This window comes from Petromyzon marinus, chromosome 41 (genome assembly GCF_048934315.1).
Source record: "Petromyzon marinus isolate PM22_M1 ecotype Great Lakes invasive population chromosome 41, UKy_Petmar_22M1.pri1.0, whole genome shotgun sequence".
Lineage (NCBI taxonomy): Eukaryota > Metazoa > Chordata > Hyperoartia > Petromyzontiformes > Petromyzontidae > Petromyzon > Petromyzon marinus.
In genome coordinates this window covers 5,288,973-5,316,912 of record NC_133707.1, presented here as the reverse complement: position 1 = coordinate 5,316,912, position 27,940 = coordinate 5,288,973, and the positions used below count along the sequence as shown (strand labels likewise).

The following is a 27,940-nucleotide window of genomic DNA, read 5'->3' as shown; positions in this document are numbered from 1 at the left end:
GCCTGCCTATGGCCACGCGGCCGCATATGACGGGGCCCACTTCCACCACCACCACCTCCACCACAGTTGATTCGAGCGGCAGTTCGCGTGCGGCGGGGCAAAGTGTGGGCCCTTCCCGCGACGTCGGGTTGGCGCGGAAGAGTAGGCCAATGGAACCGCCAGCTGGGGGGAGGGGGGTGGGGTGGGCCCTGCCCGGGTGGGCCCTGCCCCCTGCCCCCTGCCCCCTGCCCTTAAAGCTCCCGTCTTGGTGGAGGCTTTGGCAGTGGCGCTTCAAGGCCAGACAATTGCATTGGCCTCGATTTAAATTGCCACGGTTTTGTGGACCGCGATTTCGGCTCCAAAGAATCGATTCTCGTTGACACCTACGTCTGAATGGCCGCGGCCTCGATTTGGCTGATCCTTTTCCAAATGAAACAAATAGAAATCGAACGAAAAAACGTCGATTCTTCTACTCGCGCTTTTTGCCCCTTTCTTCGGCCTAAGAACCGATGTTGAACGAATAATCCACGCATCGTTGCGCACATATCTGAAAAAAGGGCAATGCACGATTTTAAAACAGATCTGTTTGGCATAAATATAATCTGCAACAAAAAAAAACACCCCCATCACACCTCGACTCTCACCTCTCAATCTGCCAGTCTCATTGCATTTCATACGCGCGTCTGGTATGATGTGATGTATTGACGCCAATTCAAATTAAGGCAGCTCTTTGTGTGTGTGTGTGCGTGTGTGTCATGTGACATATTCAAGCTAATCTGAATAATGACTGCATAACGGAGCACACGGACACATATACCCCCAACAGAACTGTTGGGGTAAGAGTCCATCCATTTAGCACGTACGCAAAAATCTGCTGTCAAACTTGATCCCTCCCCTCCTCCCTGTACGCAGGCGGACTTTTTACACCCCCCCCCCACCCACCTGCGTATGCACGCTTGACGCACCCCCCCCCCCCCCGAATCCTATAGAACGGACGATATTTAATCCACGCAGAAACGATCAAGGATTAATAATATGAACGTGTTTAAGCAAACAGATAGTCCATCGCCGGACTATCTAACTCATTTGAAGGCCAATGTAGACAAATTATTATCGAGGCTTCACCCCCCCCCCCGTTTCCTATGCGTACTTACATTGTCAGTAGACCCCCTCCCCCATACGCAAGCGAACGCATTTGGGTTAACCCCCTCCCACCTCCATGCATACGTACTGAATGGATGGCCCTTAAAGTGCTGTTAGCGAGCACCTTTGAAGCCCGGCACGGCATACGAGGGGGCAAGTGGCGAACACCACGCCCGACCACCTTTGTCTCCCCAGTGAGGAAGGGGAAGTCCAGGACCGGTTCAGATATTCGCAGCTGTTATTGGACGTGTGTGGGATTTGAACTTCGGTGGTGAGCTAACCATTGCACTACCGCTCCCCTAACACTGGACACACACACACACACACAATATGTCTCCCCTATTTTTTTTCGAAATCACACACGAAACGTTTAACAATCATCAGGCTCGTGCAGCGCATACCACGACTTGAACGGAGAGAGATCGGTAACGGCATTGAAAGGACATGCCGGAGTCTGTGGGTCAAGAGCACGTGATCGTGAAGACATCCTGGCTGGCAGATATTATGAACTTGGTTGACCACAGGTATTAATTTAAGCCGGAACTGTCCGGGGCTGAGCTCCAGAAAATGCCCCCCCCCCGTCCCAGCCCCGACGGTGGAAAATACGACGTGAGAAATTAAGCCCCGACTACCACAACCGGGGAGGGTGCAGGCCCACTGGGAACCCCAAAGCATAAATAATAACAGGAGCCCTCCCTTTCAATGCATAAAATCGCAGTGCGATGGATCGCACGGGATATAGATGTGAGTGAGATGACATAACACATATAGAGATGAGAGAGAGAGAGATGAATTGGGCTTTTTTTCATGAAAACGTAATTAGCTTCTTACTTTTATTGCGTTTTGAATTGAGATGATATTTAACGCACCAATAATTCCGTACATGAAACCGGAGCCCCTTGAGTTTCCTGGGGCCCCACACTTTTGCTTTCCTTCCTTAGCACCGCCCCTGAAAACCAAAGTCAGATGCACGTTCTACGCATGACGACATGTGGCACTCGCAACAGCTGCTCCGTTGTGCCCCCATCAACCAAGCCACCAGCAAACCAACAACCACCACCACCAATCACATCAATCTCTCCAGTCCTTCCTGCCAAGCGGGGCCAACACTTGAGCGATCAGTTGCGCGCGCAACCCAGTTGCGCGCGATCGCTCGCGGGCGGGACCCCGTTTATTTTTTATTTTTTAAAGCGTGGCCAGTTCTTTCATCGTGAAATCCAGCGGCTCCTTGACGGTGGACGCGTTGGGGGCGCGGGTCACTCCATGGGCGGCGGCTGCGCCGTGGGCGGTGGTGGCCCCGTGGGCGGCGGTGGCCCCGTGAGCGGCGGCGCCGTGGTTGGCGGCGGTGCGCACACGAACCCGGCGGAAACTGCCGGCCACGGACGCTCGCAGGGAGCCGAGGCGCTTCCACACGGTGAGCTGCGGCTCGCTGGCGTCCCCGGGCTCGCAGGGCATGGGCGCGCAGCCCGGCCCCGCGGTGCCCGAGCAGCCGCGGGGGGCGCGGCATCGCCCCGACGAGCCCACGTGGCTCGACTCGGCCAGCACGGACGGCTGGCACAGCGCCTGGCGAAGGCAACGGGCGCAGGGTGAGCTGCGTGCTGGCCGCCAACGCACAAGTCACTCAGGCAGGTGTGCGACTGTGGTCACCCAGAATAGACTGGAGACAACGTGCAACGAAGTGAATGCCCGATCCGCGAATACGTGCAGTCGACATGCCAGCGATTATACAGCTACTTCGGCTGCCTCCTGGCGCGGCTGTCCGGGCTTGACCACGCGAGTGTGAAATTGTAGTTTGTTGCTCTGCATCTACATCATCAGCCGTACGAAAGAAAGCAATTAAGGTTCTCGCTAGCAGCACTTGCCCCAACAGTCTGCTGAGGCTGTTCGGAGGATCTTAGCCTTTGTGTTATGTCACACGTGACGGTTAGCATAAGGTATGTTTAGCGTGTAACTACTGAATTTAAACGAATGATTTCCCACCTAGGCTTTTGCCACCAATAGGATTCATGATTGATGTTTGGGTCGTCAGGTCGCATCAATGAAACGTGTGTTGTAAACCCTCCTCCATCTAACACAGCCACTTGATGGGGTTAATTGGCTGATACTATATTGTTAAATGTGTGTGTGGTTCGCTACCCAACACAACGGTGGCGCTTCTGCTGCTGCTGCTGTTACTGCTGCAGCAGTAACACATCGGCGACGTTTGTCCATCAAGTGACAACTTTATTCATCGACCGTGTCGGGCGGAGGAGGGTGCACGACACAAACGTTCTACCCGCGCGGCGACCCTGACCCAAAAATCAACCGTGAGTGGGCGACCTCGTCAACCGTGGGGAGGTGGATCGTGGGTCTGCCTCGTGAGGTCGGGAGCTTTGAGCACCCTGGTGAATAGTCGGCGGGGAGGCCACTTGGTGGCGGGAGATTCACAACGGTGAGAGTCGACTGGTTCCGTGAGTCTGCCCACACCGGCTGAGAACGAAGTTGATTAAAGCAACTTTTATTTATTTATTTGGGAGGGTGGTTGTGTGGGGTGGCGGTGGGTGATGACCCATCCCTGGTTTCCCCCCCCCTCCCCCCCCTTAAAAGGAGGAGAGGCGGTGGACATTATCTGGGGGTAATGGAAAAGACGGGGGAGGCTCGGGTTTAAAGAAAACAAAAACAAAAGCCTCGACGCCAAACACAAAACATACGCGGACTGCGCCGGAGAGACCCACTTCGATCCTTCACGTGTGTAGAATGGGGTTGGGGGAGAGACGCAGCACGTGCCGTCCGTTTTCAGCGCGCGTTCGGACTAGGTCCCATTAATGAATTATATATATACATGTGAATATGAGAGCCCCACCCTTTGGAGGGGCTCGTAAGCCCAAATGCAAAACACTCGCCAGATGAATCGTGAACGCTGCCCTGCTGACGGAGAAATACGAAAAAAAATTGCTGCCCGGAGCAATGTCCCTTACTGTGCCGAGAACTTAAATCCATTATAAATGTTTCTGTTAGTACGCCGGTTGAAAGCACCGCGTCGATCCACTGCTGGGTGAAGGCCTTCCCCTACGCTGTGTCGGTCGTAGGGGCGGTGTTGTACCATTCGTTACCACGCTGGTCCAGTTCGGGTTGGCGAAGGTCCCGTGATGGGTGGGGGGAGGGGCGTGGGGCTGAGCGACCTGAACCGGTCCACGATGTTTGCCGTGGACCAATATGATCACGGCTCCCGAATAGCACAAAGACCTCACCCCTGCGCCTATGCTCCAACCCGCTCTGTACAATAAGCCATCCACTAAATGTGGGACGACTAGACGTATGCCCCAATGTTAGTTATACTCTTCTTGGTGGAGTGGAAATTTGTTTGGGAAAAATTAGGGAAAGAATGAAGTCACTGGGCCTGATTCCAGTTTCAATGAAAGGATCCACACACGGTTTTTTTTTTGTTGGCAAGAGAGTGTGAGCAAAAAAAACATTCCATTATTGCAGCAAAAAAAATCTGTTTGACAACGTACAGTCGTAGCCAGCGGTTCCACGACATAAACTGCCCTGCCCTTGTGTTCAAACCATGCTGTACTCATTTAAACTCAGGCCTCCCTTGAACATTAGACTTCTGGACTATGCAAGTTCGATGAGTCTTCACGAGTCTAAGTAAGTTGATGGGTCACTAAGGAAGAAAAGTCAATAGGCTTTTGTGTTGCCTATAGGTGTCTAAATAACTTCATGGGTTTCTATATACGTCTACGGGCCTCTATGTAAGCCTGTTTGTTTCTGTGTAAGGTTTCTACGCAAGTATATGAGCACGTAAACGTACGGAATATGTACGGCTATATAGATATATGCGTTTATGTAAGTCTACGGGTCGTAATTAATTCTACAGGTTTCTACTTAAGTCTATTAGTATGTCAGTCTATAGGTCTCTAGCAAGCCTGTTTTTGCCTACTTAAGTTTATGTAAGGCCATGGATGTCTGTGAACGTCTGTGGGCCTGTGGATGATTTTCTAACACTGGGGTTGTGCACTGCTCACTGCCAGAGTTTCGAGCGGCCGCCGACACGATGCCGATAGCGCCACTGAAATAACAAAACTAAAATAAGGAAGAAAAATCATGCCATATGCACGGCTTTCGAAAATCTTTTCCAATAACTTTTGCACCTGGGAAGTGTGTCGTTAGCGATAGTAACGGAAGTGATTGCGCCAAGTGCACAGGTGCTAGTGTTGTCCATAGGCCGCGACGAGATAACGGAGCTCTGTTGGAGAGGGCGCATTGTCCTTGTGAGTGGTGTATTATGACATCATCACCTTGGGTGACAAGGCAAATCCTACAACATTTTGTTTTTTTTTATGGCCGCGTTTTGGGAAAACTGCCGGTCGATGTGGCCGGTAAGTCTCTAAGAGCTACAACAACTTTATTGTAAAGTTTTGTTCATATTGGATCGTCCTGTAGGTGTGCATGTTGAACTTATTTCGCGCCGTGCGTAGCCAACCGTGCTAATTGGAGTTCGTTACAGACAGAAAGACATCGTCCGTGACGGAAGGACAGAAAAAAAATGGACAGACAGAGAGACAGATGGACGGAACGAATGCACAAACATTTGTATCCTGAGTCTGGAAAGCATTAATACCGAAACATTGTGAAATTGAGAAATAGTTACCATGAAGATGACAAAGGTGGCGATGAGAAGGAATATGCAGACGATGGCGATGATGATGGGCATTGGGTTCGCCTGGATTGGCTGATCGCCCGCACTCGTGGGCGTCGCCAAACTGACCGGAGAATCCGATTGGACGAGACCTGCCAGGCTTGTGGCGTTCATGATGGCACTGAAATTTCGTCACAGATGGCAGTGAAGGTGAATGTGTCAGCAGCATTATCAGCAGCAGCAGCAACATCATTATTAACAGCGACGTGGCAATCATCATCTTCAACTTTATCAATATCAGCATCATTATTAGTAGTATCAACAGCATCAGCGTCATCATCAACAAGATTATCAACATCATTAACACCGTCATACAAATCATCACCATCAACCAAATAATCATCACTCATTTTCAAAAATAAACATTATCAACAACACAATCGTCACCAAAATCAATGTCATCATGATCATCACCTTCAACAATCAAGAACATGTATTAACATAATCATTATCCAACAATATCACTGTTGTCGTCAACATCACTATCATTCCACGCCTTCCTTTTTATAATTATCGCCAAACTGTGGAAGCATTGATTCATCATCTGCGGATTGCCCTCGGAGCAGAAATATCGTGGGACTTGTAAGAAGGGGGCTACAAGACGAATTTCTTTAGCGGTGCCGGCCTTTGATGCACGACGCAAACCGCTTTAGAAGATCGGAGAGGTCAGCTTTAATTAAAATATACACGTGTGAAGGCAGCGGTAATGCGCGCAGTTGCTTCATGGGTCAGAGAGCAGGGCGCTGTCAAAGCAATTGCAACATCGGCGCTTGCGGCCTGCGCATGCAAGATGCGTGCGGATGACGCTGGCATTTTCATGGCAGCAATGGGGGATAAGCAACCTTGACGTTTTTAGAAGGATGCAGGAGACGAGAAAGTGTCACGGAGAGATGGATGGCGCATTTTGCCGTGCAACTGGCCGTCTGAGTTCGGGTCTAGGCCACGGCTAACATCAGTGGCGAGTGATAACGGATCCCGGCCCTAAGTCCACATCTCCCCTTCGCCAAAAACGCAAGATGCCGCCAGCATGGTGAAGTATGGTCAAACGCCACCCATGACCAACCCAATGTTCGGCGGAGTGCGACTCTTATTAATAATAAACGTCATTGCATGAAACGTAAATAATCACCTGATGGACGCACAATTTGATGCGTGTGCCGTGAACTTAAGAAGAAAATGTAATTTACGAATTGATTACTTGTTAAATGTTACATATTCGGTTTTGCCGCGATACGTCGTGTGATATAAGATTACGACAAACGCGTCCTCCGTTTTGCCAAGTATCGTGATTATCGTTGCCCGTTCAACTTGTTCGTTTGTTCATTAGCGTGACAAATTTCATTACGAAATATGTTTTTTTTTGCAAGAACATAAACTCAAGCTAATACACGTCGACGTAAATATCTGATAACCATACGAACAAATGTATGCTTTTGTAAAAACATTTTTAAATAAATGATGGCATGGCATTTATACGGCGCAGTAATTTTCGTAAGTTGATGTGCCAATTTATTATTAGCGTCCCTGAAAGCAAGGCACGTCAAAACGCGCGCTGTCGATCGCAATGCGGAGAGGAGGAGGAGGAACGCCCGCGACATTCCCCGTGCTCCATGCCTCGGAACGATTCCCTCTAATCAGCCGCGGCCCTGCCCGGCACCACCTGGAGCTCACGGCGGGGTGGAGCAGGGGTGGTGGGGGTGGGAAACGAGGCAGACTTCCATAGAACGTGGCACCCCCCCCCCCCCCCCCAATTCCTGAGTGAGCCAATTCAACCCGCGGCTCACGTCTGAGACCCACGGAGCCCAGTGTCACCAAGACGCGCGCCTTGTTGCCTGCGTGAAATTCCCCCCCCAACCACAACCACCACCACCAACTTAGCCAAGATTCAGCGCAGCTCTGGTTGGCTACGTGTGGTGCGAAAGAAGTTCAACATACATAGCCCTCCCATACGTCCCCCCCCACACACCCTGCCCGCCCACATTCCTACTCTCCTCCGCCTCCTCTTGTCTGTCACCCCCCCCCCCCGTGTCATGTTCACGTTGACGAAAGCTTCAGCCAACCCTGGTCAAACGCCGACGACGAGCTCGGTGAATGAAGGACGCGCGCGCCAGTTTGCTCGCTCGTTGGAAAGCACCACGTGTCGGAAATGTAAATTAAAGGAAATCCAATTAGAAAATATGTGACTTAACGCTTTCGTGACTGCAGGAATTCATATTCTTTGGGTCTTTCAAGGAAAATAACAAAATATAACAACAAAAACTACGACGTTTAGATCGCAACGCAAGCGGTTGAAACGTCGTGGATTTTCTTATTTTCTTTGAACCTATCAACGTGAATTTACCGAAAGACCCAAAGAATCGTAAATATATATGTATATACAAAGACTCGTAGCAGGCTTAGATCGAATGAATTGCAGATGAAGAACTGTTTCTGGTGTCACATTTATTCAAGCTGGACTGACGGTAAATAGACAAAGATCCCCCATATAACCTAAACAGACTGTAAGGGGCAAGTGCTGTTAGCGAGCAACTTTGGAGGCCGGAATGGCACACGAGAGGGTGAGTGGACAGCACCACGCCCGACCGCCTTTGTCTCCCCAGTGGCGATGTTTACACATCACACCAGTAACTTATTTGCAGTGGAGGAGTCGACCTAGGGGAGGCCCGGGACCGGGTCAGATAATCGTCACTGGTGTTGGCCGTGAGCGGGAATCGAACTCCGGTAGCCGGGTTCGTAGCGCAGCGCGCTAACCACTGCTACGCCACCACTCCCTATGGACGGACGTCAGAGCCTACGCACGCACACACGACCATAAAATTAATTAAATCCACTTGGAAAGTTTAGGGAAATTTGATGTGCAATCTTACATCGTTGTAGTATTGTGAAATGTATGCCGTGGCAAGCCCCTGCTACTCACATAGTTGACGATCAGTACGGTTGGTTATGTACGGTGCAAAAGAAGTTGACCATGCATACACATACGGTGTTTGTGGACAGGTGGCCTCAGGCCACAATCCAGCCAAAACATTGCCTATGGCTTGACCACAGCAGGTTCTGACCACTTGAGTCAATTCAATGTGGGTTGTTTTTTACGTAAAATTATTTGGGCAAAACAAACAAGTGATTTCGTAATGTTTAACACAATTCATATGGCAATTTATAGTATCGTAATTGTTTAGTGAATATACAGCAGTGTGGCATATAGTGGGGTTGATAAAATAAGACAATATAAAGTTACAAGTCTAATATTTTATAGTCTAAAGTATAGGGCAGTGTAGAGTAACGCATTGTATAATTCAAAGGTGGATTTTTTTGTCTATGGATATGATATTATACCATGTAGTTTAGATCGGAAGGTATAATATTATATTGTATAGTAGTCCAGTTTATAGCATAGTTATTAACGCAATACAGGACAGAGCAGCGCACCTATCCTATTCCTTTTTTCTTTCCTTTTTTCTGTGTACCCGCCGCCACCCTCCCCCGATCCGGTGGTGGTGGTGCTGGGTAACATGCCAATTCATATGTTAATTCCGCCCACACAGCTTAAAAAGACGCGGTCCAGGGTTGACAATGTTCACTCGAGCGCTGTCTTCTGGACAGTCCTGTTTATTCACCTGAAGAAGGCTACTTGTTTTGTGGCCGAAACGTCGTGAGAATCTTATTTTTTTTTTTTTTTTCCATTCTACGTGACTTTACCGAAAGAACCAAGAAGATGAAAACAAGTGATTCTATTCTTCGATTTAAAGCTTTCGTGACTGCAGGGATTCATACTGGTAGGAACCTCCTGGTTACACCAGCCCACAGGGGATTATTGTGTCCGTCCGTCCGTCGTGCATCCAAAAATGGGAGGGGTGGGGCTGGGTGGAGAGGGGAGGGTGGGGAGGGGCTGGGTGGGGAGGGTGGGGTTGGGTAGGGAGGGGAAGGTGGGGAGGGGCTGGGTGGGGAGGGTGGGGAGGGGCTGGGTGGGGAGGGTGGGGCTACCTGGGTGGGGGGTGGGAGGGGTGGGGCTGAGTTGGGGAGGGGCTGGTCACCCCGTGGTGCCCTTATAAAACTCAACGTTTCACCTACTCACGCCGACTTGTGCCCGCCCTCACTGTCGGGCATATTTGCGGAATACACCACGTGGTGCCGCCGTTGACCCTGGCCATTGACCGAGCAACCCAACGTTCCTACCAGCTCCCTCCGCAGGAATGTGTTATTATTGGTTCTTTCGGTAAAGTCACGTAGAAGGGAAATAATAAAATAATAAAAAATTAAACAATAAAATCCTCACGACGTTTTGATTGCAACACAAGCATTCATTATCAGGTGTGAAAACCACAGCTTCGCATGACTTTGCCGAAAGAACCAAGAATATGAGTGATTCTACGTTCATGGAAAACGACTGCTTGAATAGCGATCGATTACACATTTCTCTCGTGCCGGACAAGAAAATCATTGCTCGTAACCCGTAGCAGGAGGTACCAATGTTGGTAAATTGGTCATTAAAGAAGAGATAAAGGTGCAGCCCTGCATTTCCCTGCTGGCGGGAGGGCCTTCACCAGAGTGAGCTCGCGATGGGTTACAACCTTGGTCTACTCTTCCACGCTGATCAGAATGTCATGGAAGAGTTGGGTGCATCCACACGTGACCCTCCACCACACGACGTAGTGCTGAGTCTGTAGGCTGTTGAACTCCGTGCTGATCGGAGGTGCGCGGTAAGGACGACAAACTGAACACAAAAAGTTCAGCCACCGAGGAGACACTGGCCTCGCCTCCCCTCCTCCCCCTGCCTCCCTCCCACCTCTCAGTCATCCCTCTCCCGTGGGGCTCCCACACACGAAGTGGTGGGGGGGGGTAGGGAGAGTCGATGGGGGGGGGGCATCAGGGGAGCTGCCGAATGACTCACTGCCGCGTCACCCATTCAGGGGGTGCCGGGGCGGACAGAGGCGATGGACATTTCAGAAACGTCCTCATTGTTTCTCAAACTGCCGCGCCTGGAGATAGAATCGAGCCTGTCACCTGCCCCCCCCCCACTCCCCTCCGGATCGCATGTCCAGCGTGCTGAACGTCGCCACTCGTCACCCTCCCCCCACCAATAGCCATTGTTACCTCCCCTAGAGGTAACAATGGCATCTATGTTGTACCATTTTGTTTTTCCTTGCCATGAGAGTATATTTGTTGTTGTTGCTGCTGCTGTTGGAACGCTGCCAAATTAAATCCACCCACGGCGGCGCGAACCCTGCGAGGAGAAGAAGACGTCGCTGCTGCAGTGTCACCAAAGGCAGTGCAGCTGTAAACGTTCTCAAGATCATATTCTTGGTTCTTTCCCTGTTTCCCTTCTACGTGGCTTTACCGAAAGAACCAATAATATGAATCCCTGCAGTCACGAAAGCTTTAAATACAAAGTTCTAAAGATCATCATGGTCTTTCCTCCCGTTGTATATTCCCATCGCGCTATCGACGTTCGCGTCACTTGAGCTCGAAGTGGCTCGTCGGGAACTCTCGCGAGGCAGCTTCGTTGCCCAATGGTAGAGAACGGCCTGTGCAAGGAGATATCGTAGACCTACTTCCGAGAGCCATTCCATGGTACCCACGCACTATAAGCGAAGGGATGCACTCTCCAATGCATCCCTGCTGTAGATAAATACCTGCTGCTGCATGGCAATCAATGCGATATTTTTACTCATGTATTTGTTTATTTTTAGAGCTGGAATTTTTGCAGTGTTATGCCAAGACCAAATTTAATGTGAGCCCAACACCGCGACCCAGCTAATTAACCATCCACATACTAGCACTAGCTCTCCACTGACCATAATGCTAACCAACTAGCCAATCAGACACAATCACTCCTCTCCCACTGTCTATAATTCTAACCAATCAGCCAACAGACAATAGTGTCACCTTCCCCAAGTGATATCGGGCCAACCAACCGCGTGCATTTGGCATCTAAATTATTAACCAACTAGCCACCAGTACTACACCTTAATCTGACCCTAACAAGCTTACCAACGAAATCAGTCGTGCTAGCCATTTCACTAACCTTAGCCATGATCTTCTCAGGGTTTTTCGGTAAAGTCACGTAGATAGGTTCAAATTAATAAAAATATAATAAAACAAAAAACTACGAACTTAACCATGAACGTCTACCGAACCAACCCTCCCTGAGGCGGGTTCTTTTAAATGAAATTATAAATTCCCTGTTCTTTTTGTTCAGTGGGTGTTTTTTTCTCTCTCCACTGTGCCGGCTTGTGCTGGTTTCCCCGGAGACGGAGCCCTGGAAAGGCTGCCCCCAACATCAGAGAGGCGGAAGCATTATTTTTTTAAATCTCTTTTTCTCTTTCCCCCCCCCCCCTTTCGTCCCAATTTATTTTTCCTATCGTGCCGGGCCGCGTCATGCCATCGGATGACGCAGGCCACGTGGAACTCAGCACAGCGACCCACCATCATCACCCCGTGGCCGAGAACAGCGGCCCGCTGAAGGAGATATCACAGCTAGTTTTCTCTTATTAAGAGGCAGCACTTACACACACACACACACCCTGCAACTGAGACCTGTTTTATCGCGTGTTGGTCAATTTCTGTTTTTCATTCAATTCGGAGCTGGAATGTTGCTATATTGAGTGCAAAGCCCAAACTTATCATAAGTCTGCCTCAGCAGCAGACCACGCTTTCCCACCTGATGATGGACGCTTGTGTTGCGCCCGAATCGTCGTGATTTATTATATTTTCTACCTACGTGACTTTACCGAAAGAACCAAAGAGTATGGATTTCTGCAATCACGAAAGCCTCAAATCAAGATTATTATAACTGGGGTTTATTGCGTCGTTATTAGTCACCAGGCTGCGGCCATCTAATCACTACACTTGAGGAGCCATCATCATCGTCAACTTCATTTCAACGGATAATAACCAAAAGGAGAAGTCAAGAAACCACTTGGACCAAAGGCGGCTGAAATTCAGATTCGAACCCAGGATCCCCAGCAGCGTTGCCTCAGGTTTCTCCAACCTGGAACCTGATGAGCCACAGTGCCACCTGGGCCACTTCACGATTCATTAGACTTTTAAAGCCATCTGGGATGGAAAAAACAGTTGATTCGATGCCATGGGAGAGCAAACCGTGACACTGTGAGCAATTAGCAACTCAAACGTGGCCATTATATTCTTAATAATGGAAATGCGTCATTTAATTCGCGGCCAAGGCACGCAGAAGCGTGCCGTGGCAGAAGCGTGCCATGGCCGCGGTAAATTCCCACGCGATAAGCCACCTCGTTGAGCTATCATTTGTGGCCAGGTAGCTTATGAAAAATAGCTCAGTGGGCCCCAACAACAACAAAAAGTTTCTTAGTTTAGTTGAGTAACGGCTCGCGTCTTGGACCGCCAATCCAGAGGGCGCCAGCGTGCAATGTGTGGAATTAAATTACCCCCTGAGAGCGGGTCTCTACCCAGAGTTCACTCTGGAGTGGAGGCCCACTTCCGCCGGCGGTGGCATGAGCGAGCCATTGTAGGCCTGCGCCTGTATCCTATCAGCGGTTAATTTGCGTCGCGTACAGCCACCGTCTCTGGACATTGGCCCCGAAGTGTTTCAGCTCGGAATGTCAAACGCCGTTCTTTTGGGCGACACTGCACGTGATTTATGAGCGGCCGCATTAAAACATTTTTTTTACAAAAACTTTAGCAATTTGTCAAAAGCTCCTCTTCATCACTTATTAAAATGTATCACAAAGCATCTCGTTTGTCGAAATTCAAAACAACTAATTTGTCAGTTAATCATGAGCGGATTAATGGTCCTAAATTTTGTATTGCTATTTTGTTTTAAGTGTGTAATGGCAGCACGGAAAATTACGATGATTTTGAAAAGTGGTTTGACTTTTCAAGTGTCCCAGCAGTGGTTCGCACTCCCGCCTTTCCATCCGTCCGTGCCGGCCTTCATAGGTGCTCACTAACAGCCCTTGCCCCAACAGTCTGTTAAGGTTATTTGTTGTGTGTGTCCGTGGGAGATACCTGCGCCACGAACCCGGCGAGCCGAATTCGATTCCCGCTCACGGCCAACGCCAGTGACCATTATCTGAACCATTCCTGGACCACCCCTAGGTAGACTCAGCCTGAAATGAGTACCTGATGCGATGCGTAATTATCGCAACTGGGGAGACAAAGGCGGCCGGGCGTGGTGCACGTCACGCACCCCCCCTCCCCCCTCGTGTGCTGTTGCGGCCTCTGAAAGTGCACGCTCGCAGCACATGCCCCCAAAGTTTGTTAAAGTTATACGGGGGAACTTTATCTTTCGGTGTGTGTCCGCGTGTGATGGGAATTTAATTTGATGCCCCGCCGGCCGCCAAGAATCCGTGTTGTGTGAACAGAAGGGGTCAGGGTTCAGCGTGGAGCTGTGTGTACGCGCGTGTGTGTGAGAGAGTTTGCGTGAATGTGTCTCTTGCATGCACTCGATCGTTGTTATTATTATTATTGACGCTTGTTAACCCAGGAAAGTTTTACTGAATCTCACGGCTCTTTTTTTAGGAAGGTCTTGCCAATTTTTTGTTAGTGGGGCGCGATGATTACTATGTTTACTGAATAATTTGTTAAAGTAATTTTTGTTTAAAAAAAATTGTTGGACCACGATGCCGGCAGAACATATTTTGGCGTCCACTTGCGAAGCGCATATCTGTGCGTCCGTGCCCACGTGTCTGCGTAAGTGCGCAGCGACGAATGTTTGAACAGTGTCTGGAGCGGTGTGTATAAACATCAGCACTGGGGAGACAAAGGCGGCCGGGGCGTGGTGGTCACCCACGCCCTCATGTACCATGCCAGCCCTAATAAGTGCCTGTTGACAGCACTCGCCCCAGCAGTCTGTTCAAGGCTATATGGGGGATCTTTATCTTGTTTGCCTTTTGTTATTGTTGAGTGTGTGTATGCATGTGTAGTGACATAGAAGGGGTCACTATGGCGCCTAACGTCAGTTACTGATAGAAAGGGGAACTGGGAGTGTAGTAGCCCTCTCTGGCAGTAGGGCATGCAATGTCACGGAACGAATCCCTACGGGGCATAGTGCTGGTGGCTGGCAGAGAGGGGGCATCTGAGGATGTAGCAGCCCAGTAGGGCTGGCAAGGGCACGTGAATGGCCAGGGTAAGGATATGGGTCAAAGGTGACAGAAGGGACACGTGGGGTATGGCCCAGAACCTTCTAGGAGGTTCCAGAAGGGGGCGTGGCCGAGGGTGGAGCCAGGCCATGCTGGGGGGCATAAAAGGGAGGTCCCGAGGCTGGATTGGGGCTGTCTGCTGGATTGGAGTCCTCGGTGTTATGTCTTCCCCTGGGTCTTCGGTCTTCATGCTCGGCATAGTAGGTCAGGCAGTGTGCCGACTGTCCTGACCCAGTTTTATGTAGTTATCCCATTCTGGTAAATAGAATAAACGTGTTGCCTCCTGAGTTAGTGTGTGTCTCTCAGTGAACCCACTACATCTGGTGTTAGAAGTGCTTAAAATAATTAGCAGAAACTTCTAGTGGTGTGCGATGCTCACGAGAGAGAAACTTTTTGCCATCGTGTCTTCGGACGAGGAAGACAGCGGGGAAGTGATTCCCCAGACAGCCCCGGGGACTGCGACCCTAGATAGTTTTCCTGCAGCGGCTCTCCCAGCGGAACAGCAGGAGGAAACCGACGTCTCCGCGCTACCGTCGTCGAGACGAGCACGCCGGATGCGCAGCACCCGACTCGCGGACCTGTTATCCGCAGCAGGCAGCGTTGGTGGTGGAGTTCGACATGGAGGAGCCGGAGGAAGATGCCGGAGTGCAAGAGCCACGTCTGGACAGCCCCGCCACTGTTGGCTGACAAGTGTGAGAGAACCGGGGGAGCTCCAGCCCACGCGGGCGGCCGCCATCTTGCTGGCTGGGTGCGGAATGACTCCCGCCAAATTGGATCTCCTGCAAAAGTTGCGCGGGGAAGTGCCATCCCTTAAGAAGCAGCTGCCGTTTGTGAGATAATTTATTGCCGCAGGGGGTGATTGGGTGGCATTTCAGCAGCGTTTTACCACCACCTGCAAACTGGCCGGATGGACCGATGTGGAGGCGCTACGGGCGCTCCCAACCACCTTGGATGACAACACCTTGGCGGCATTTTACGTCATCCCGCCGAAAGACAGTGATGCTGCCACACGACTTCGACCAGATGACGGCTATCTTTGACCCGCCATCCAATATGCAGCAGAAATTTGCAATGCGAAGACGGGGGGAGACCAAGACGCCCCTCGCCTTCCACAGCACGTTGATGTCGCTGGCGTAAGCTGCCTACCCCAAGATGAATCAAGCAGGGTTGGACTCTTTGGTGCTCGAGCACATGTTGACGCTGGTCCAAGAATTGAATGTTTTCCTGCCCGTCACGGAATAGAGTGACTTATCATGACTCAAAGTTGCGCGATGCATTCAAGCACACTTTAACTTGCGGCGACGAGTTGGAGTAGCTGCTTGTGCAGTACTTTTTGGGAAAAAGGAGGCGCCTGGAGGCACAAAGTCCCCCCAAGTCTGTGCATCGGTCAACGTTGATTCTCGCGGGAAAGCCGATGCAGATCGGCGAGGGGAGCGAGACCAACGGGGTGGGACTCTTCTTCGTCCAAGGAGTGCTCCCATCATCTGTTTTAAGTGCGGCCTGCCGGGTCACATCTCTAGGGGATGCCGCGCCGATCAGGGGAAATCCTCCACGACAGCATCATCTTCCACCCTACCGACCTCCACTCCTCTGAGTCCACAGTATCCCGGCATGTAACATCCGCGGAACCACCAGTTGACCCAACCGGAAGCCAGCCGAGGAGAGCGGAGTAGCCAGCATCCACTCCTTCTCCTCCTGCTTTTCATTCTTCCTTGGAGGGGCCGCGCCCATTATGCCATCTTCAAGTCGTTCATGGGACCCCTGGGGGAACCGCTCCTGCCTCACATGGAGGTCTGGTGATGAGGACCCGTTGAAATTTGTCTAATTTAAATAAACCACCTCCAGCGTCCTATTTATCCCAATGCCGTTTGTTGGGGGTCGCAAACACGAGCCGGATTGTGTTACCGGTTGAACTGGGTCCTTCCTGTGCTCGTGGGTTGTGACACCCTGATGGGTGTTGGGTGGTGTACATATTCTGGGGGTTGGGTTGATTATTGTATGTTCGCGGACATTTTTTTTCAAATCTTCTTCTATAAGTGTACTATTGTTCTTGTCGATGGTTGTAATTGTTTTTATTGTTATTATTGAAATGTGTTGTTGGAGGTAGATTGTCCTGTTATTTGAGGTATGGAGGTCAGCCGGGTCGGCTGAGTTTTATAATGGGGGGGGGGGGGGGTGATGTAGTGACATAGAATGGGTCACTATGGCACCTAGCGCCAGTTACTGATAAAGAGGGAAACTGGGAGTGTAGTAGCCCTCTCTGCCAGTAGGGCATGCACTGTCATGGAACGGGTCTCTAGGGGGCGTAGTTCTGGTGGCTGACAGCAAGGGGGCATCTGAGGACATAACAGTCCAGTTGGCTGGCAAGGGCACGTGATAGGCCAGGGTAAGGATGTTGGCCAAAGGTGACAGAATGGACACGTGGTAGGTTCCAGGAGGGGGCGTGGCCGAGGGCGGAGCCAGGCCACACTGGGGGGCGTAAGAGGAAGGTCCCGAGGCTGGGTCTGGGCTGTCTGCTGGAATGGAGTCCACCGTGCCACGTCTTCCCCTGGGTCTTCGGTGTTCGTGCTCGGCATAGTGGGTCAGGCAGTGTGCCGACTGTCCTGACCCGGTTTATGTAGCTATCCCGTTGTGGTGCATGTATTAGAGTGTTGCCTCCTGAGTTAGTGTGTGTCTCTCAGTGAACCCACTCCACACGCACTAATGCAGCCTCATGCATGAAATGCAAATGTCAGTAGCCACAGAGACTATTGGAGCAAGTGCTGTTCGTGAGAAACTTTCAAGTTGTATAAGCAGGTTGGATAGCCACCATCACACCCGACCATCTTTGTCTCCCCAATGCTGAGTTCCGATCCTTGCACACTGCACCAGGTATTCATTTAAGGCTGAGACCACCCCATGGGAGACTCGTGACAAGTTATGACACCGCTTCACCGTTGACGTTATCCGTGGCCTGGAATCCAACCCAGGAGAACTGGGTTCACAGCACATTGCGTTAACTACTGCACCACCACTCCCCGTACGCACACACCCCTTTAAACCACTCACCGCTCATACACACAGTAAACGCGGTGGAATTAAACTGTGGTTAGTGTGCAATTATAATTTGCCAGTGTTAATTATGTTTTCGTGATCCAGTTGTGAAGCCGTATAAGTGCTTAATTAACGGTGGCTCTAGGCAGAAAACCTAACTGCGTGGCATTCCTGCATGAACAACTGTGTGTGTGTGTCTGTATAGGGGAGCGGTGGTGTAGCGGTTCGCGTGCTGCTCTACGCATTTGGCCACCCGAGTTCGATTCCCGCTCAAGGCCAACACAAGTGACGATTATCTGAACCGGTCCTGGGCCTCCTCTAGATCGACTCAACCTCAAATGAGTGCCTGGTACGGTGCATAAACATCGCCACTAGGGAGACAAAGACGGCCGGGCGTAGTGCTGGCCACCCACCCCCCTCGTTTACCGTTCAGGTCTTCATAGGTGCTCGCTAACAGCACTTGCCCCAACAGTCTCTTAAAGGCTATAACGAGGGATATTTGACTTTCTTGTGTGTATATACATATGGGCCTCTGTGTGTTACAGGAATAGGTGGTGCAGTGATTCACATACTTTGAACCTGGTTCGATTCCTGGTCACGATGAACATCAGTGGCAAGTGATTATCCGAACCGGTCCTGTCTCACCCCTAGGTAGACACAGCCTTAATTGAAGTACTGCACCAGGCGTGATGTGTAAACATCAACACTGGGAAGACAAACGCGACCTGACACGGTGCTGGCCACGCCCCCTCGTGTGTCGTGCTCTGCCTTCAAAGGTTGCTCGCCAACGGCACTTGCCCCAAAAGTCTAGGGCTATACGGGGGACCTTCGTCTTTGTATGTACGTGTGTGCACGTGTGTGCATGTGTGTGTGTGTGTGCGAATCTAAATGCATTAATAGGCTACCTTGAGTCATTTAACATTTGAAAGGTAACCTTTACAAAATCATTTAGCAGTCGCTGTACCCCCCGTGGCTGCGTGTGTTGTTCCCGTTGCTGCCGTTGGCGACGGTAAGAGTGGAAAGGTGGAGGCGGAGGGGGTAGGGTTGAGTGGAATGGATCGTTGTTGGTGGCAGCAATCGAAGGTCGGGGGGTAGTGGGTCGTGGGTGGTGGGTGGGTGGGGGGGGGCGAAAGACACGTCGTGAAAAGGTTAATTCAAATTAACCGCTGCATCACAACCCTAATGAGGAAAGTTAATTTCGGCCCCGTAAATGAAACGCGACTCTGCTCAATTAGCGGTGGTGGCGGGGATCCCTGTGCAACCTGGAGCAGCCGCTGCAGCCTCGGCTACGTCCGTGGCCGAGGCTGCGGTGTGCACGTGACAAGAACGCGGGTGGACAAGAGTCTATTATGCTCACTGTGCAGGACAACGCCGTCAGCTTCAGCCACACTAAACTATTTTATTTGACCAGGTAAAGGGCTCGCTGAGCTATGTAGCTCTTTTGCAGAAGCGATCTGGCCACAAACGATCGCTCAACAAAAGTGGCTCATCATCATGTGGACATTTCTAGCCGCAGCCAAACACGAGAAGCAACGTGTTTCTCTACGTGGATGGGGAAAAAAATAACCCCGAAAGGACCCGGAGACAAATCCACGGGAAGAGCAACACGCAAACTCCAAATATACAGCAGGCGCACCAGGGTTGGGATTGAACCCACAACCTCCTGCATTATCAGGTGAGGCAAATACCATCTCACCACCGGGGTGCCTTGGTACAAACTGACTAATCCACACCTTAACTCTTATTGTGTTTCTTGCTGTTGCACCCGACTCAAGGGCCGCATGGCTCACAGGGCTATACACCTAATAAATGAAACTTGAAATGAAATGAAAACTTGAACTCTCCCTCCCTCCTCGCAGTCCTCTCTCTCCCGTGCCGCTGCCGTACACGGAGGTCGACTGCTTGCAGTGACCACGCCCCGGTCAAGCGCCTGCGGTGATCCCCGTTTCATTCCGCTGGGTGGACGGAGAGAGTTGCGGTGGGCGGTGGGTGGGGGGGGTGTTGTTGGTGTTGCTTTAGAAAATACCTCGCATCGTTTCAAGTTTTAACCGCCGTGCACAGATCGAGTCTTCCAATGGCAGGTGTGAAGTTCTTGAAGTGTGTGTACAGGAAAAGGTTCAGCCCCGCAATTGCTCTCTCGTGTCGCTGCTGGTGGAAGGAGGGGGGGGCTCAGCTAGAGGGAGCTCTATAGTCCACTCTCGACGTTCGTTTGACCTTCTCTTCCCGACTGGCCAAACATCTTTGTATTATAGGTGGGAGTTCCCAATGGGCAAGCTTTGCGCGGCCAGTATTATTATTATTCGTAATAGATTTTTGTGTTGCAATACGTGAGTACAAAAGTTGTTCAGTGAACCGTCCTCCACCCGACAGGGGCAAAATTAAATGTGCACACTTCCTCGTCGCGTGGCAAACGTATTAATTGGCTGTTTCGGGTGGAGGAGGTTTTTACGACACAGTTTTCTCGCGCGGCGATCTGACCCATGAAATCAATGTAGGAGACTCATGGCACGTATGCACAGTGGTACGTTAAGTGTAATGTTAAGGTTTGTTGTTTGCATTGTTTGGTACATTGTTAAGCTTACCTACTCTTGTTATTATTTTTATCGTGTGTTATATACAGTAATCCCTCGTTATTCGTGAGGGATACGTTCCAGAGATGCTCATGAAAATCGCATTTCGCGGGTAACGATGTTGGCCTGCGAAAGCTATCTTTTTATGAGTTACATTAAATAAATACGTAAATAACCACTTTATCGAATTACTTTATCGCATTACTTTATCTCCCATCACTTTATCTCATCACTTAATCTTGGAACTTTATCTCCCATCACTTTATCTGATCACATTCTGTCGCATCACTTAATCTCATCATTTTTTTTCTCTCTTTCGATGCGATCGTGCAGAGTTCCAGATGCCATTCGCGGATGGCCAAACATCGCGGAGAGCAGAATGAGGAAATGCCGTAATGCTATTATGCCAAAAGTTGTTCAGGATTCAATAACTCTCGACTGGACTTTAAATAAAGACTGCATTCGATGACGATTCATTTCAGCTTGAAATACAAACTAACCTCGTCCGTTACAATAACAAAGGCACGCAGATTTGCCCTTTAACCATCCCTTTAAATGTAAACAAGGCTTCAAGGTGCCGTGGTATAGTCAGAAAACACAGAGGGCCAAAGGCATAACGTGTGGGATAAATAAATACTTACACGACGAACGTCAACGGCGTAAGGTCACGAATTCGTCGCTGATGCCCTTCACCCAGGACAGGCTCGCCGAGTTTCTAATCTCCTTGCTCAGCAGCGTCCCGCCTCAAGACGTTTGGCCAAATCGCGTCTTGCAGAGCGAACCATGTTTGAACGTTCAAACATCTTCAGAACCGTGCGTAGCCAAACGTGCTCATAGGAGGTGCGGGGCAAGGACAACAGAGCGAGTATAGAATGCTTTCCATTGTTTTGTATGTGTAGAGACAAGCAGATATATTACGAGGACGAATTGGGTGCTTATCTAATCAGGGGATAAAGTGAGGGAAAAAAGTATTTGATCCCCTGCTGATTTTGTACGTTTGCCCACTGACAAAGAAATGATCAGTCTATCATTTTAATGGTAGGTTTATTTGAACAGTGAGAGACAGAATAACAACAAAAAATCCGTAAAAACGCATGTCAAAAACGTTATAAATTGATTTGCATTTTAATGAGGGAAAGAAGTATCTGACCCCTCTGCAAAACATGACTTAGTACTTGGTGGCAAAACCCTTGTTGGCAATCACAGAGGTCAGACGTTTCTTGTAGTTGGCCACCAGGTTTGCACACATCGCAGGAGGGATTTTGTCCCACTCCTCTTTGCAGATCTTCTCCAAGTCATTAAGGTTTCGAGGCTGACGTTTGGCAACTCGAACCTTCAACTCCCTCCACAGATTTTCTATGGGATTAAGGTCTGGAGACTGGCTAGGCCACTCCAGGACCTTCATGTGCTTCTTCTTGAGCCACTCCTTTGTTACCTTGGCCGTGTGTTTTGGGTCATTGTCATGCTGGAATAGTCATCCACGACCCATTTTCAATGCCCTGGCTGAGGGAAGGAGGTTCTCACCCAAGATTTGACGGTACATGGCCCCGTCCATCGTCCCTTTGATGCGGTGAAGTTGTCCTGTCCCCTTAGCAGAAAAACACCCCCAAAGCATAATGTTTCCACCTCCATGTTTGACGGTAGGGATGGTGTTCTTGGGGTCATAGGCAGCATTCCTCCTCCTCCAAACACAGCGAGTTGAGTTGATGCCAAAGAGCTCCATTTTGGTCTCATCTGACCACAACACTTTCACCCAGTTGTCCTCTGAATCATTCAGATGTTCATTGGCAAACTTCAGACGGGCATGTATATGTGCTTTCTTGAGCAGGCGGACCTTGCGGGCGCTGCAGGATTTCAGTCCTTCACGGCGTAGTGTTAGCAATTGTTTTCTTGGTGACAATGGTCCCAGCTGCCTTGAGATCATTGACAAAATCCTCCCGTGTAGTTCTGGGCTGATTCCTCACCGTTCCCATGATCATTGCAACTCCACGAGGTGAGATCTTGCATGGAGCCCCAGCCCTATGGACATTGACATTTCTTTTGTGTTTCTTCCATTTGTGAATAATCGCACCATACTTTTGTCACCTTCTCACCAAGCTGCTGGGCAATGGTCTTGTAGCCCATTCCAGCCTTGTGTAGGTCTACAATCTTGTCCCTGACATCCTTGGAGAGCTCGTTGGTCTTGGCCATGGTGGAGAGTTTGGAATCTGATTAATTGATTGCTTCTGTGGACAGGTGTCTTTTATACAGGTAACAAGCTGAGATTAGGAGCACTCCCTTTAAGAGTGTGATCCTAATCTCAGCTCGTTACCTGTATAAAAGACTCCTGGGAGCCAGAAATCTTTCTGATTGAGAGGGGTCAAATACTTATTTCCCTCGTTAAAATGCAAATCAATTTATAACATTTTTGACATGCGTTTTTCTGGATTTTTTTGTTGTTATTCTGTCTCTCACTGTTCAAATAAACCTACCATTAAAATTATACACTGATCATTTCTTTGTTATTGGGCAAACGTACAAAATCAGCAGGGGATCAAAAACTTTTTTCCCTCACTGTACAACAGGCAACGGCCTCCAACGTGATGCATTACAGAGTCTCGCCAGCACGCTCAACATTCAACGCAATGGGGTGGGGTTGACACTCGACATCTCTGCACAGACAGATTCAAAAGTCCGTTGCCACTCTTCCGCTTCTTTCCCCGGCCACCTCGGAGCTCGAGAGGACGACGAATTGCCAACCGCACGGAATTTGCCATCTCGACCAGTAACAAGGCTCAAAACGACCGCTTAGCTTCCTACACGTGACGAGATTCGGGTGCATCCGGGGTGATTTTGATGAGGGGCACGGGCCTCTAAATCCGTTGCGAGCGATCGAGGGAGAGAGACAGGGCGAGGCACGGGGATTTAAAATGCAGGTAGCCGATTGTGCCCGGGTCGGCATATACACCGCGCGGCCTTTTGACCGGGCAGTTAGCCCCATCAGATTGAGCCTTCTCTTTTGGGAGATTTGCTCTGCACTCACGAAGGGTCAAAGGCCTTCTCTCGCAAAGGCCTCCCGCCCCCCCCCCCCCAAAGCGTTCACCTTTGCCGGTAACGTCCTCTCCGCGGCCGCAGTCATTTTCAACAAAATTCGCCTCCCTCCACCAAAAGAAAATCGTTGTGGGTTTATTTCTCTCTTCTCGTGTGTGCACGTATATGTGTGTGTGTGTCTGTGTGTGGCTGTGTGTGTGTGGGGGGGGGGGGGTGTAGCAGTTAGCGCGCTGCGCTACGAACTTGGCGACCCCAGTTCAATTCCCTTCTCACGGCTAGCACCAGTAACGATTATCTGAAGCGGTCCCTGGGCCTCATTTAGGTCGACTCAGCCTAAAAAGAGTATATGGTGCAGTGGTGTGTAAACATCGCCACACGGGAGACAAAGGCGGCCGGGGCGTGGTGCTCGCTAACAACACTTGCCCCAACAGTCTGTTAAGGCTGTACGGGGGGTCTTTGTGTGTAACATGTACATCGCTTTGATATGAATCATGTGACAATAATTCACTGCGCTAGTCACTATGTGTTTTGAATGCAGGGGGCATAAATGCTGGAGCACGATAAGATGAGGGTACAGCGATGCAATTTTATGCATTATTGCCTGCTAATGACATCACTCCGCAGCAGCCTACAGCACCTGTTTTTCACATGGTCGTCTATCCAAGGAATAATCAGGCTCTAGCCTGCTTAGCTTCTGAGATCTGACATGATCGAGCTTGCCACCTCTATGGGGTTTGTCCCCAACTGACCGGGCAGTGACGTCTGTGTTCGGACCCGTCAGGAATTGATCTGTGCCAAGCAAGATCCGTTGTCGCTTATATGCTTTGGACTCTTGTTGCAGGACACTGCACGGCGCTGGTAGTCCTGCTACTTGACTGAGAAATGCGTCCCAGGTTTGGTCTAAAGTTGGAAAGAAGTGGCGACCCTAACGGGGCATTCCACGTGACTTTAGTGAAATCCACGAGGAACCGGCTGCAATGGGATGTTTGGTCAATTCGTCTTTTTTGAAAAGGATTTATAGATTTGGTTTACGTGAGCGGAAACCGGAGCACACAGAGGAAACCCAGCACGCAAATGAAGGGGGGGGGCGTGGTCATTTTTCAAAACTCCGCACAGATATATTCAAGAATCTGTTGCTGTACTGCCATCTGTTTCATTTTCATTTATTTGGTATAGCCCTGTGAGCCATTCGGCTCTTGAATCGGGTGCAACCGCAACAAACAAAAATACGAACAAGAAATCATCTTAAAGTGACTACGCGCAAACAGAAAAATCCTCGAAGCCCAAACCTTCAAGAACCGGCAAGCCCTGATGGTTAGGCCTACCCATCCCACTACTAACCAGGCTCAAAAAAGCGTAGCTTCTGGTATCAGGGTGATTTGGTCATGCGCATTTGATCAGGGCAAGACTTTAGCTTTGACATTTTTTATGATTGTATCATTATATATATCTACTAGCTTTACTACCCGGCTTTGACCGGGACTTAATTCACCACGCCCGGCCGCCTTTGTCTCCCCAGTGGCGATGTTCACACCACAAGTTACTCGTTTGAGGCTGAGTCGACCTAGGGGGGTAACCCAGGACCGGTTCAAATAATCGTCACCAGTGGTGGCCACGAGCGGGAATCGAACTCGGGTCGCCGGGTTCGTAGCGCAGCGCGAGAATCGCTACGCAGTCCCCCCCGCCCCCCACACACACAGGATAAAGACAAAATCCCCCATGTAGCCTGTAGGGGGCAAGTGCTGTTAGCAAGCACCTATGAAGGCCGGCACGGCACACGAGAGGGTGGGTGGCCAGTACCACACCCGGCCGCCTTTGTCTCCCTAGTGGCGATTTTCACACACCACAGCAGTTACTCGTTTGAGGCTGAGTCGACCTAGGGGAGGCCCAGGACGGGTAAAAATAATCGTCACCGGTGGTGGCCGTGAGCGGGAATCGAACTCGGGTCGCCGGGTTCGTAGAACGGCGCGCTAACCACTACACTACAATGCGTTACGCTTCCACGTGCGAGGGTCACGTGACAGATTTGACGTCACAGCTCACTTGCCGTGCAAAAAAAATATGCATTATTGAGCTCCCCCCCCCCTAAAAAAAGTAAGTGTATTTTTATAATTTTTGCGTGGTGTACAGTCTGGAAAGTACCCACATGGCAAATTTCAAGTTTGTTGCGTGTCGGGAAGTACGCTAAACATTTTGAACAGACACACATTCACAACTTTGCCTTTCATATATATGGAGATTGCGATTTGGTGTTCGGCGGTCCGAAGAAAGCTTTTGCCTTTGAATTATCCGCCGGTATCCGATCGTGAAAGAATGAAACAACCCAGCAAAGCGGTCTGCGTATCCTGCAAATTCGCTCCACGAATCGCAGGTTTCCTCCCACGTGCTCGCTAAGCCCGCTGCTGCTGCGGCTGCTGCGGCTGCATCGCGTTGCGACGACACGTTGCACGCCTCGGGATCAGAATATTTATTTATCCTGCAGGAGGAAACGAATGAAGCTCTTTTGCACAGATGTCGAGTTTGCGGGGGGGGGGGCGGGTAAGAACGTGACAATAACAAACGATATCAACAACAACAAAAACACACGACGGGAATACAAAGTATAGGATATAAATATACAAATGAAACTGAATTATTTGTTTCATCCTTCCAGGCACAGACCACCGAGGTATCGACGCGGCAGCGCTGAGACGCGAGCGCGTCTGGGAACGTCGCGCAGGAGGAGAAGACGAGAGGGAGGGAGGGAGGTCACAGACGCAACGGGGAATTTTATTTTTTTACGAAGAGGAGGAGGAAAGGGTGGTAGGGAGACAGGAGGATACGGAGGAAAAATCTCACTTACACATTCCCGGAAAATAAAAGTCGAAATGATGTCCTGCTCAAATGAGCAGAAAAATCGGTGTTCGTATCCAGTTTGTCGCCCTGAAAGAGTGGTGGAAAGTCCTCATTACTATGGCGAGGGCGAGTCTCTCCGCACGGCGGCTGCTGACCTCCCCACAAAGTGGTACTCATTTTGATGACCCCCGGAGGGAGCGATGATTGGTCAAAACCCAACGAGACGTCGTTTGAACCCGAATTCCTTCCGAATGCGAGCCGTACGCTCCGCCTCTGAGAGTGAAAATCAGAGACTAAGTATAAGATGAGGAGTTTGTGTGGTCAGTCAGAGCTGGGGGAGACGAGAGTGGTGGTTTGTTTGCTTTTTTTCCCGGAAAAAAGTGATAGTAATAGGCAGAAGAGAAGTTGAACGTTTTGATTCTCGACTTGAACAGGGGCAGGGGAATCGCAAACATGAACGGCGGGGGGAGAGGGTGGGGGGGGCTCCAGGCAGTGGGTGCAGCAGCAGAGAAGAAGCGACCTTCTCCATGCTGCCTCGGTTGGATTTGACAGAAGCACCTGCACGGGTGCCGGAGTGGATGCTGCAGGAAGGAGGATTAGAGCGAGATGAGAGAAGGAGATAGCGAGAGATAGGAACACATTGAAGTAAGATCTTACCTTCGCACGCTTCTTACAAGTCAGCGGTCTCTGGATTTGGCGTGATAGCTGCACGGGGAGGGGCGATGGTCTAGAGACGATGGCGGTGATGAGATGCTGGTGATGATGATGTGGTCGAGGCGGTGGTTGATGATGATGACGACGATAGTGATGGTGATGCCGTGGTGTTTGCGTTAATGTTGGAAGTGGTGATGATGATGATGGTGGTGATAGCGGTAGGTGGTTTGCGGCTGCGGCCAGCGCGTGGAGTGGGATGTGTTGGGGGAGTTTGCGGCGGCGAGGAAGACGAATGCTCAATAAATAAATAACAGCGCGACAACAGAATCTAAGTAAACCTCTTCCTCCTCCTCCGTTGAAGATGTCTCTCCGTGGCGTTGCTCCGACAGCGAACGAAGTCCGCACGCGGCACAAACGTTTCGCGCGACTACGGCAGAGTCAAGTTACGATTCCTCGGGGGGATGCCATGGGGGTGGGGGGGAGCGAGCCTGGGGAGAGCGGAACGCGCGTGGGGAAGACGTGCGGGTTGGGTTAGGTGCCCCCGGTCAGAACGCGTCCCGCATGGAACCTTCGGCAAGGGAAAAAAAAGACTTGGGTCTGGGTCAGCTGGGCACGGCCACTTTGCTTCCATCTCACGGGGGTGGCGATGGAGAGCGAGATCGTAGCCGTGAAACGCGTGAAGACAGAAGACAGGGGGTAAAAGAAGTCAGTTTATTTTTGTTTTAAATGCACAGCCAACGTCGTTGTTGTTGTTGTTTATCGCCGTTGCTCAGCACGGGCCCAAAGGTCCGAAATGCCTAACGGCCAGTAACAAGCAGCACCACTGAAGGTTTAACAGAATAAAGAATTCATGTTTGTTGGGGGGGTATTGAGCAAAAGGTTATAAGAACTCGGGG

General features: G+C 50.3%; 1 protein-coding gene across 1 annotated transcript; it reads right to left on the bottom strand.

The window, feature by feature from the left end:
- Positions 1-956: 956 nt before the first annotated feature.
- Positions 957-27,638, bottom strand: C41H10orf105 (chromosome 41 C10orf105 homolog). Its single transcript, XM_032969107.2, has 3 exons — positions 27,048-27,638; positions 5,756-5,924; positions 957-2,685 (listed from the first exon to the last, which is right to left on the bottom strand). The coding sequence occupies exons 2-3, from the start codon at positions 5,915-5,917 to the stop codon at positions 2,308-2,310; spliced, it is 540 nt and encodes a 179-aa protein (XP_032824998.1). The 5' UTR covers positions 5,918-5,924; positions 27,048-27,638; the 3' UTR covers positions 957-2,307.
- Positions 27,639-27,940: the final 302 nt, after the last annotated feature.